The sequence below is a fragment of the Osmerus eperlanus genome, chromosome 24 (assembly GCF_963692335.1).
Source record: "Osmerus eperlanus chromosome 24, fOsmEpe2.1, whole genome shotgun sequence".
Taxonomy (NCBI): domain Eukaryota; kingdom Metazoa; phylum Chordata; class Actinopteri; order Osmeriformes; family Osmeridae; genus Osmerus; species Osmerus eperlanus.
In genome coordinates this window covers 6,034,204-6,046,227 of record NC_085041.1, presented here as the reverse complement: position 1 = coordinate 6,046,227, position 12,024 = coordinate 6,034,204, and the positions used below count along the sequence as shown (strand labels likewise).

The window sequence follows — 12,024 nt, the reverse complement described above, 5'->3', positions numbered from 1 at the left end:
AGCCTCACAGCGGTTTTCCACCAAACAGGTGTCTGAGGAGATTGAAATACGTTGGTTTGAATTATTCATCAGCATGCTGTCTGGGGAGTATGCTCTTCTTGGATGTCGTAATCGTTTCTGCCCGGGGATCAGGTTCTGCTGATGCGGACGTAACCGGGGCTTAATGCAAAATCCATAAACACAATATTGGGAATGCTGCGTATGCGCAGCCTGTGGCTTTGATCGTGTGATGTGTGAGAGAAGAACGCGACACCCTGGGTGACACCGGGATTACTGGGTCTATATTTAGTGTTTATGTACATGAATATTGGCAGGACAACTCTGTACATGTGACAGACACAGTGATACAGTGACAACACAGGCCTTCAGCACACAACACATTTACAGACGGACTCTAGGGCCTACACTGGCTGAGATACACACAGGAATGTCTCAACGGACGCTAAGCTCCTCCCACAACTGGAAAACCTCCTCCTAAGCTCCTCCCACAACTCCTCCTAAGAGCAAAGAGTCAATAGAAAACGCACGATCAATCCCCCCAAAAAAACAACAACGACAACAAAAAAAGAAACAACAAGAGGCAAAACAAAGTATAAAATAATTTAAATTTCTCCTCAGCGTTTCGTGTATACATCCAGGGAGAGAACTATACAGGGGTTGGGATCTCTGCGGGTTGAATTGAAACTGGAGGAACAAACCAATACAACGCAAAAGTCATGCAGCAACAACACAGACGTAGGGGAATGAGAATGCTCTTGTTTGAAGCTCTGTCTAGAGGTTGGCACCGAGATGCCAAGATCGCGGCGGCGGTCTCAGAACTCATCGGGCTACAGGGTCGCTCGCCACGCCACAACGAAATGTAAACATAAATATACAGGTTGATATCTCTCTCTACGAACAGTTCAGTCTGGGCCACGGGCTCCCTGGCTGCCTCAGTCTGTACGCACTCCTTAGTAGAATATCACTTAGAGTTAAATAAACTTTTTTTTTTCATATATATAGATTTAATTATAATAGATTTATTCAGAGTCTTTTAGCAGTATCTCCTGGTTTTCACCAGTTTGCTCTGGTATTTGACGGAGTGCCCGCTGTGCCCCACCACGTAAACGTCCAACAGGTACGTCTTCCCCGCCTCCAGCCCCGTGATGGTTTCCGTGGTGACCGCCTTCTGGAGGTTGGCGCTGTGGAAGTACTTGCAGAGGACCTTCTCCGACTTCCGGCGGGTCTCCGGCCCGGCGCACTGGTTCTGCTCGCGGCGGCGTTGCTCCTCGCCGTAACCGTCGGAGACCTCGCGGCGGTACACGCAGTACTTGTTGCGGTCCTGCGTCCCCAGCCAGGCTACGGTGGCGGACGAGCAGGTGCGCAGCTTGTCGAAGGCCTTGATGCGGGTGTCCTCGGGCAGGGAGGGGAACGGCTGCTTGCTGGTGCGCCGAGTGGTGGCCAGGACCTTCAGGGTGGACGCGCCCTTCCGGCTCCCTCGCAGGCGGATCAGGTACTTGGCCTTGGGCTTGCCGCGCAGCTGAAACTGCCGGACGCCCTCGACGTTCTGCGAGAGGAGGAGCTTGCCGTCGCGGCGCACCTGCACCTGGACGGCGTCCAGGCAGGCGTGGACGAAGAGCACCACCCGCTGGTGGGAGGAGACGGGGGCGAAGCGCAGGAACTTGCTGCCCTTCCGCTTGACGAAGACGTCGGAGACCTTGCCGTCCTTCAGCTCCACCGTCTTCTGCCGCGCCTCCTCCTTGGTGCGGGCGAACGTGCCCACGTATGCCGTGCTGGTGTTGGTGGCGGCGTTCACCGCGAACACGTCGAAGTAGAACTGCGTGTCGGGCTTCAGGTCGGACACGGTGAAGATGTTCTTGTTGCCGATGCACACCTTGACGATGTCGGCGTTCCGGGGCTTGGCCTGGAAGGAGCGGGAGATCTTGTTGCCGGCGCCGCCCCGGTCCTTGCCAAAGTCGTTGTCGGGAGGGGGGAAGCCGAAGTGGGCGAAGTCGAAGGGGCTGAAGTCGCGGCCGGGTTTGGGCGCCATCATGAAGGCGTCGTCGGCGTTGATCTTGGCCTCGGCGGCGCACATGCTCTTAAAGTTGTGCTCCTTGTTGATGACGACACAGTACTGCACCGGCTGGCCCATCGACTGCCCCGTGGGGGTGGGCTTCCACGCCAGGGTGACGGTGGTACGGCCCAGGGCCGTCACGTCCACCCTGGGGTCGTAGGGAAGCTCGGGGTAGGGCTGGTCGGACTCCGGGGTGGTGGTGGCGTAGAGCTTGAAGTTGCTGTCCTTCTCGGTGGAGAGCAGCTCCAGCTGGTAGAGTCCGGACGGCGTGCTGGTGGCCACGTAGGACTCGACGTCGTTGCCTTTGTAGGAGAAGAGCTCCGCCCCCTCGTCCACCGTCCCCTGCTGCTGCTGCTGCTGCTTCTGCTGGTCCAGGGGCTCAGGCTCACCTGGAACACACACACACGGGAAACACACACGCCATCAGATGCCTGCCGACACACACACACACGGGAACACGCACACGCCGGTTCCGATGCCAACACACACACACAGGGACGCACACGCACAACATCGGCTCCCTCCAAGCACGCACAGGAACGCACACATCACCTCACTCCAACATACACACACACGCACGTCATCTCTCCACACGGACATCAAACTATTCCATCGACCAAACCTTATTTCTCCACTCTCACTCCCCATGAGGTTTGTTTTGAAAAATGTGTTTTCTCATTTTGGACCTGATGTTAACTAATTTCCACAGGTGCTAAGAACAACCTCTTTAATGTGTCATGGGGTCATGGTGAATCTCTCCGGGCCTCGCGGACCATTAGCCCCTCACCGGCCGGCATCCATGTTTTCTCTCCAAACATCCACGGAGATCACAGGCAGGTATTCACCTGGCCTCTCCAAGCAAGCAGAGTTTACAAAGACATGCCTTGTAGCCTCTGCATGAGCCGGCCCAGGGCCAGCTCGAACCTCTACTGGTCATGGAACCATAATATTATGTTTGTCAGCCAGAGAGCACGGCGTGGTACTGAAGCTAAGCTCACAGATCCACTCACGGACGAGACCTTGAGGGGGGAGAGCGACACACAGGCGGCCAGACAGAGGGGTTAGGCTGTCTGTGTGTTTACAGAGCTCTCTCTCTCCCTCTCTCTTTCTCTCTCTCTCCTCTCTCTCCCTCTCTCTCTCTTCCCCCCCCCCTCTCTCTCTCTCTCTCTCTATTTCTCTCTCTCTCCCTATCTCTCTCTCTCTCTCTATTTCTCTCTCTCCCTCTCTCTCTATTTCTCTCTCCCTCTCTCTCTTTCTCTCTCTCCCTCTCTCTCTCTATTTCTGTCTCTGAACCAATGAGCGACAACTCTGTTTGAGAGTCCTCAGTCCAAGCATGTCCTGCAGGAATCTGGTTCATTCACTTGATTTGAAAGGTAACTTGATATGGCGAAACAGTTGATATGGCAAATCACTTGATATGGCGAATCACTTGATATGGCGAATCACGTCATGTGTTCAATCACTTGATAGGGCGAACCACTTGATCCAATCACACTGAGAGGTGGTTAAATTAGGAACCCAGCTCACGAAACAGCTTCGCAAAAGGTTCGTGAAAAGGAGCCAGCCCTATTTGAGGCTATGAACCTCCGCTCTCTCCCTCAGACAACGAGCGTGTCTCATAGAAAGACTGTTGGTCTACCGGAGGAGTTCTAGGGTTGGCAGTAGACTGGATGTCTGTCCTCGGTTCCTCTGAGCTGTGGAAACTAAGACCAGAGCACCAGAGCAAACCTTGGTTCCTTCACACTCTCCTGTCATCAGGCACCGAGGAACACTATCATTAAGACATTATTGTGGCACCGTAGTTGAGATGTTATTATTGTTGCACCGTGCCTGGTAGCTGAGATGTGGTTACTTTGCACTGGGCTTGGTAATTATAGCCTCTACCTTGAATCTGACTACTGGGATACTGTTAGAACTCTGTTAGAGCTGTTAGCCCTTCTGATCCTTGATTTAGTTTTGGGGTACTTGACACTTTCAAGATGGTGTTTGGTGCCGTGTTCAGTTTCCAGTGTTGTGTGTTGTGTTCAGTGGTCAGTGTTGTATATCATGTTTAGTGCTGGGTGTCATGTTCAGTGTTGGAGTTATGGTCAGGGTTAAGGTCAGGGTCAGGGTGTCCAGGTACCTGATCCCAGTGTTGGAGTCAGGGTCTGGGTCAGGGTGTCCAGGTACCTGATCCCAGTGTTGGAGTCAGGGTCAGGGTGTCCAGGTACCTGATCCCAGTGTTGGAGTCAGGGTCAGGGTCAGGGTGTCCAGGTACCTGATCCCAGTGTTGGAGTCAGGGTCTGGGTCAGGGTGTCCAGGTACCTGATCCCTCTCCGCTGGCGTCCTCTGGGAGCTCCTGCAGGGTGAGTTTCCACTCCAGCGGGGCGTCACACGGCGTCACTGTCACTGACAGCGGCGTGTTGTCCTCCTCCACCACAAAGTAGTACCTGTGAAGACCAGACACCCTCGTTAAAGACCCGGGCTACACCATCCCCCTGCCATCATGACCCTGGCTCCACCCTCATGACCCTGGCTCCACCCTCATGACCCTGGCTCCACCATCATGACCCTGGCTCCACCATCATGACCCTGGCTCCACCATCCTAACCCTGGCTCCACCCTCATGACCCTGGCTCCACCCTCATGACCCTGGCTCCACCCTCATGACCCTGGCTCCACCATCATGACCCTGGCTCCACCCTCATGACCCTGGCTCCACCATCCTAACCCTGGCTCCACCCTCATGACCCTGGCTCCACCCTCATGACCCTGGCTCCACCATCCTAACCCTGGCTCCACCCTCACCCTGCCATGATGGGCCAACACCAGCTCCCAACCCTAGCCCTAGACCCAGACAGCCTCCCCACCACCACATTTACAGAACCTTTGCTGTAGACCCAGACACTGGCCTTGGCCTCTGTCCATACACCCGCTCACATGGATATTACTCTCTCATCTATTATGCATTCCTCTGCAGAATCTGTAAACATGATACAGTGTCTTCCTGTTTACCAGTCCACTTACAGGAAGCAGCCAGATGATGAATGGACATGCTCACTCAACTCTCATCTGGCCTGACTGGGGACAACCTACTCGCTCAGTGTTTGTAAAGATTGTGTTGCTTGTAAGGTTTTGTGTTGTTTGCAAAGGCTGTGTTTGTAAAGGTTGTGTCTATAAATGTCGTGTTTGTAAAGGTCATGTCTGTAAATATCGTGTTTATAAAGGGCCGTGTCTGTCAAGGTCGTGTTTGTAAAAGTCGCGGTTGTAAAAGGTTGTGTTTGTAAATATTGTGTTTATAAAGGGTCGTGTTTGTCAAGGTCGTGTTTGTAAAAGTCGTGTTCTCTCACCTTTTGGGCGTGTCCCTGAACAGATATCCGCTGATCTCGGCTCCGTCGGGAATGACGGAGGAGTCATGGAAAAGGGCCTTGTCTCGGATCTGCATCTGGAACAGACCCTCGTCCCGGGTGGGAAGTTTCTGGGCCACCGCCCCTAGGACCAGGATCAGGACCAGGGCTGGGGCCAGGATCAGGGTCTGGGTCTGGGACCGCCTCCAGGCCTGGGTTCCTGAATACAGCCTCATTCTGGAACACAGAGCACACACCCATCGTCACTATGCAGCCTAGAGAACACACACACCCATCGTCACTATACAGCTTGGAGAACACACACCCACCGTCACTATGCAGCCTATAGAACACACACACACACATCGTCACTATACAGCTTGGAGAACACACACCCACCGTCACTATGCAGCCTAGAGAACACACACACACACATGGTCACTATACAGCTTGGAGAACACACACATCACTATACAGCTTATAGAACACACACACACTGTCACAATTCAGCCTACAGACTTTACACACACACACACACACACTTCTACAAATAAGCCTAATCCTAGAATACACATGTAAACACACACACACACAGCCCCAACCTAGTTTCATCCTGAAACACACACACGGTAACATGGAGCCAAAAGAGGAAAAGGGGAGAGGAGGGGAGAGAGGGGGGAGTAGAAGGGAGGGAGGGAGGGAGGGAGGGAGGGGAGGAGGGTTCTGGAGAGGGGGAGAGGAGGGTTGGGAAGAGAGAAGGAGGGTTGTAGAGAGGGGGAGTAGGAGAGGGGGAGATATTTGTCAGTGATCAGAGTGAATCTGTGAGCAGAGTGGAGGAACTAGCTCCCTGGTCATCCTCAGACCAGCAGCTCTCAGGAACCATCCCATATCCTCCCCTTGTTGATCCACTCCCATCAGCTGCACATGATGGTGAAGTCAAATCCCTGGTGATTTAATCAGGCTAATGATGGCAGCTTAGCCAGATACTTTACTGTCATTTACTGCAAGCTAGAGGTGTCCTATTAATGACCTCTCTCTCTCCTTCTCTCACGCTCTCTTTCTCCCTCCCTCTCTCTCTCTCTATCCCTCTCTCTGTGTCCACTTCTTGCCCTCGATCCCCTCTGTCTTTCCCACCCCTTGATCACGCTCTTTTCTTCCAGTGGATTCAGCTAATCTCTCTCGCTCTCTCACACACGCTCATACAGAATAATCTCTAGGCCCGTTTCGGCGTCCTGTCGTACAAACATGGCCTCATCCCTCCCCTCCCTCCCTCTCACCCTCTCTCCTTCTCTCCTCCAAACCCACCCTCCCCGTCTCCCACTCTCTCGCCATCTATTCCTCTCTCCCCCTACCTTCCTCCCTCCCTTACACCTTTTTTTCTTTCCCTATCCCCTCCCTCCCTCCATACAGACAGATAGTAGGTGTGGAAGTAGTCTACAACTGCCATGTCTCCACGCTACGCGAATCTTCATCACGGCTTCGTCTTCCTCTTTAAACACAGACCAGCGAGGAGGCGTGACAGCAGACCCCCCCCCACCCACCCTCCCTCCCTCCCCCCCCCCACCGCCTTTACAGGAAGGGGGAGGAGAGCCTTCTAAGTGGCGCTTTGAGGTTCGAGGAGATCCTTATCTCAGACTCGTCTTGTCTGCTTGTCTTTCTCCACTTCACAAGCGTGTCGGCCGGAACAAAGATGACTCTATTAATACACCAGGCAGCGACGAGGTGGCATGTTCTGGGCTGAGGTTCTCTCTGTCTCCAAACACACGGAAAAACACTTGCACACACACGTGAACGCAATGCACACAAACATACACGGACGGGTTTGACGATCTGACACCAGGTTTCACACTCATACACATCATAACACACACACGCGTACAGTACATACACAAACAAGCACACACACACGTGTACAGGCATATGCACACACATAGACACGCACATCCAGCCTTCCACACACACATAGCTACACAGACACACTTATATACAGTACACACACATACACACAGGCCCCTGCGGCTGCACCAATCCCAAACAGCGGTGATGTCATCAGATATGGGCGCTCTCTCTCTCTGATCAGGGGACTGTAGTAACACCAACCCATCCAGTGTGTGAGTGTATTTGTGTGTAGTGGTGTGTGTGTGTGTGTGTGTGCGCGTGTGGGTGTCTGACCTCCAGCGTAAGAAACACACTCGATACGCACTCCAGCCCAACATCTGATACCTGACCTCCGTACTCGATCTCCGTGGACGACAGCTCCTCGCCAGAGGTGGAGAGAGGGACACCAGCGCCGTGTCGCACGGCCACGTGGACACCAACCACCCCAGAGTGACACCCTCCCAGTCCCACACTCAGCTCTCATGCATGGCCCGGCTCTGGAAAATGACACCTGCATATTAAATGGAGAGCTGTTACTACCCCTGTTCTACCCCTGAGGCTGGGAGGCTGGGAGGCTGGGAGGCTGGGAGGCTGGGAGGCTGGGAGGCTGGAAGGCTGAACACAGTCCTGGGACCAAGAGCCAGACCCATTCTCAGACCAGCAAGCTGCCTTACCAAAATAAAACTTCAAAACACTGCATCTGGAACAAATAAAGTCTAATGTTTAATTAGAGTTAGGGAGGATGTATGATGGTAATTTGGGGGAGGATAATTTGAAGGCAGAGCCGGCCACAATCGTGTCAACTTTGTTTTGCTGCCTCTTTTTTTATTTATTTATATATTCATTTACTTTTCAGTTTCACTCCGGAGTGGACTTTGTTCAAAACGTTGAAATTCTTTTTGGTTGTGGGGGGAAAAAACTGTGTTGGGATTGGTGGTTGGGGGCTGGGGGATGGGGGCTGGGGCTGGGGTTGGGGTTGGTGGTTGGTGGTTGGGGGATGAAGTTGTGGGCTGGGGACTCCCAGAGCATTTGACTGCAGATCAAGAGGTTGCAGGTTCAAATGTATGTTGCTTTGGATAAAAGCATCAGCTAAATGAACACATCATTATTATTATTTGGACTTAAGCTGCAGAGGGAGTGTTGGCCCTGGCCCTTCCCCCACAGAACAACAACGTTAGCACAGCGCTAAGGCGGCCATTACAGTCCTGTGGAACATTAGCTATGCACACAACACCCGGCCAAGGGAACGACACTCGAACACACGACCCAGATGGAGGCAATCTCTGAAACAGCATCAATCACTTCTGTTAGAATCATCCATCAGTCCATTACTAACAAGATGAAAGGGAGAGAGAGAGGGCTTCGCACACCTGATTGTCCGTGTCGTAAGCCAATCGCCCGGTCATTACGCTGCATAAACTGCCCCGCTCAGTTCGTGCGGCTCAGCTTCTTTGACCAGGGTCGGTATGTTGGTTTGTTTATGTGTCTGTGTCTGTGCGTGGGTGTGTGACTGAGTGTGTGTGTGTGTGAGTTACTTTTCCAGCAGCCAGTGTATGAAAAGAGAGTGCAGCTTGATGACTAGCATGTGTCGAGCATGTATGCAGGTCCTTCTGAGTGATGGATAACATGACAGCTTCACAGGGCACTTTACCCTCATCACACACACACACACACAAGCACTCAGACACACACACGCCCACGCACACACACAGCAGTCCTGCCTTCCCACTGTCCAACATCACAACATGCCTGCATGTTTTGTGTACACCTGAGTTTGTTTCTGTGTGTGAATGTATCTCTGTATGTGTGTGTGTGCATGTTTCTCTGTGTACGTGTGTGTGTGTGTGTGTCCGGGCATGCCTGTGGTTCGGTGTGCTTCACGTCTACCTACACGTGTGCATGTGTGTATACATAAGCTGTATGTGTTTATTCCCCCCCACACACACACACACACACGCACGGCAGGCCAGCCTCCCTCCTGTTCTGTCACGACGGCTAACCTCCTGTCTGCTTCCACATGGTGCTCATTATCAGCCCGCCAGGAAGAAAGGACACTTTCATTTCAAACACAAATAAAGAGACACTCTGGATTCCTCCTGTCGGCCGTCTGGCAGCCGAGAGCCTGGAGACTCTGACTGTTCTCTTATTCACTGCTGTTGTCTCTCTCTCTCTCCCTACCTATCTCTCCCTCTCTCTCCCCCTCTCTCTCTCCTCGCTCTCTCTCTCTCTCCTCTCTCTCCTTCTCTCTCTCTCCTCTCTCTCCTTCTCTCTCTCTCTCCTCTCTCTCCTTTCCTCTCTCTCCTTTCCTCTCTCTCTCTCTCTCTCTCTCTCTCTCTCTCTCTCTCTCTCCTCTCTCTCTCTCTCTCTCTCTCCACAGAGCTGATTTACAGTAGCCATGCAGCCTGTGGAGGGCCTCCATCACCACTGTCACGGTAGAGCTCACGAGGGGAAAGAGGAGGGGGGGTTTTGACCGGGGTGGGGGGGGGTCGACCGTGGCAGGGGGGGGGGGGGGGGGGGGGGGGGGGGGGGGGGGGGGGGGGACCAGGCGACCAGGGCTCACAACCTGAGATGAAACCAGGGCCCAGAGCCCTGTCCTGTATCCAGGGCCAGACCACAGCAGGTCTGGTGCTCTTGGACGGCCAAACAGCTCATTAATGAATTGGTAGAGAGAGACTGTGGTTCGGGGAGCGCAACCAAGGGTAGGAATTTAGTCTGTGATGGAGTGTGTGTGTGTGTGGGGGGGGAGGGGGTTGTGGTGTGTGTGTGAGTGCCTGTCTGAGTGTGTGTGCATACGTGTGTGTGTGGCCTGTGTGTGTGTAAGTGTGTGTGTGTGTGTGTGTGTGTGTTTTCCCACACCATCACATTCCTGTCATCCAGAGCATGTGTATAAGTGTACATCATCACTCTCACTCTGTCTTCATGCCATCCAAATCATCACGCGCAGTTAAGACTCTCTCAACTACTCGCATCATCAGGCCGCAGAGACGTTCTGGCGCAGCACCGGCGGACAGACAGGGGCCTCGCTATTTTCCGTCTCACCTCTCGGTTTTATGGTCGAGGCCGCATCCAGGAATGTTTCTCCGAAGAGCGGGTCAGGTCCGCAGGGGGCACCCGCTATTACCGCACTACAAATGAGTCTTTCAAATGAGAGGTGGGGGGTGGGACTTTTGACTGATGTGGTCTTCATCGCTGTCACTACGGCGGCGGAGGGGGAGATCACACCGATTAGCACACAAAATACCCCCTGGGAAAGTCGTTCACCCGCCGACCAAACACTGTATAAAGGAGCCTGAGCTCCGGAGCTATGTGGTGTGAAATGAGTCAATCACTTTCCGTGTTGTTCTGACGGGCAAGTGAGCGCGTACTGGGCGGCCCTTCGGTGGCACAGAGAATGCGGGTCTGAGGGCGCCGTCTCTGCTGTGTTTACGGGAGAATAATGGGTAGATCTGCGCTGTGAATGCGCCAGGGCCTGGAGTGGGTGTGGTTATGATGAATAATTTAAACGAGGGTGTAAAAACCTGTTGCTACGTCCTTAATTTCCGCCAACGACTTCTGGAAGTGACACCGAAACTGGACAAAGGCAACTCGAGGAAGACTGTAGCCTACCTACACGGCCGCCTGTCACCGCTCGGGACGCATAATGGCTATGGCAACACTGGCGGAATTCTTTCAGTCGGGGGTGTTCATATGCAAATGACGGTTTAGTTACGGTATGCAACACAAGACCTTCGCATTTTAAGACTTTTTGTTCATGGTTCATTCTCCTTAGAAAGTAGCCTACGGCAGGCAGTGGGGCTTCACTCTGCCGATAAAATACAGTTATTCAAATTCCCATTCTCAGTCTGTCTCTCATTGTGAAGCTCCTAACCCCACGGAGACAGAAACGGAAAAACAGGAGTCTTGCGACGGAACGGACGAGGGGAAAGAAAGCGTAACAGTATCTTTCCGCCGTCCTTCCCCGGTCAGAGAATATCTTCAATGATTAAACTATAGGCTCCCAAACATCTCAACTGAATAGCCCTGAATTTCCTTTTTCCACAAAAGCTTCAGATATTCCATAACACTGGAAACCACAATTTTCGAATGCTCTAACCAAGTATTATTTAACCAAGCACTGAATTAAACACTTATTTAGTCCTAACAAACGTATCTGAAGAAGAAGGCTGAAAAGCTCAAATTAATACTTTGCTTTCTAACCCAAGAGGATAAAACTGTGTCCAGAGTCACTGGGCTACGATGAACTGCGAAGATAACGGTTCTCGCAGGTGCATTCATCCACTTTCCACACAGGAAATGACCCACACAACACTGGTGCCCCAAAACAGTTACCCCCTTAACATTTGTAGCATTTTATATTGTCAGGAACGCAATGAAAAGGACCAATGTAGCGAACGTAGTTTGTGCAGAGCACCGTAGAAAGGGGCGAGAACGCATATTGATGAATTGCGTCTGGCGTCTTTTGAGGGCGCTCCGTCACCCGGAGAGCATGGGAACCCGGTGACGAGCACAAAGCACGGAATTTCAGCCCCAGACCAAGAGCCTGCGGACGCTGCCTTCCGCGTGTCCTTTTCAACCTCAAGCAAAAGTGCATCCGTTTTACGCGACATTCATCGTTCCCCGTGAAATACAGCCGAACTAGGAAACAGATTAAAAGAACACGCTAGCCCGGGCTTGACTGAAATGTGTGTTTGAAACCCTTAACTTCCCGGAGTTGTAAACCACAAAACCTCTTGCTATCTGGAAGGCGTTTCAAAGGCAGTCGCCTTT

General features: G+C 52.7%; 1 protein-coding gene across 1 annotated transcript; it reads right to left on the bottom strand.

Annotated features, from left to right (window-relative positions):
* Positions 1-259: 259 nt before the first annotated feature.
* ndnf (neuron-derived neurotrophic factor) lies at positions 260-5,615 on the bottom strand. The gene is made up of 3 exons (XM_062450926.1): positions 5,383-5,615; positions 4,358-4,482; positions 260-2,442 (listed from the first exon to the last, which is right to left on the bottom strand). The coding sequence occupies exons 1-3, from the start codon at positions 5,613-5,615 to the stop codon at positions 1,034-1,036; spliced, it is 1,767 nt and encodes a 588-aa protein (XP_062306910.1). The 3' UTR covers positions 260-1,033.
* Positions 5,616-12,024: the final 6,409 nt, after the last annotated feature.

Bases quoted from the DNA above. Each gene is read 5' to 3' on its own strand.
- ndnf (XM_062450926.1), bottom strand. From the start codon at position 5,615: ATGAGGCTGTATTCAGGAACCCAGGCCTGGAGGCGGTCCCAGACCCAG. The intron at 4,483-5,382 runs GTGAGAGAACAC...TGGTCTTCACAG, and splicing joins TTCAGGGACACGCCCAAAAG to GTACTACTTTGTGGTGGAGG. The intron at 2,443-4,357 runs GTACCTGGACAC...TGTGTGTTCCAG, and splicing joins CGCCAGCGGAGAGGGATCAG to GTGAGCCTGAGCCCCTGGAC.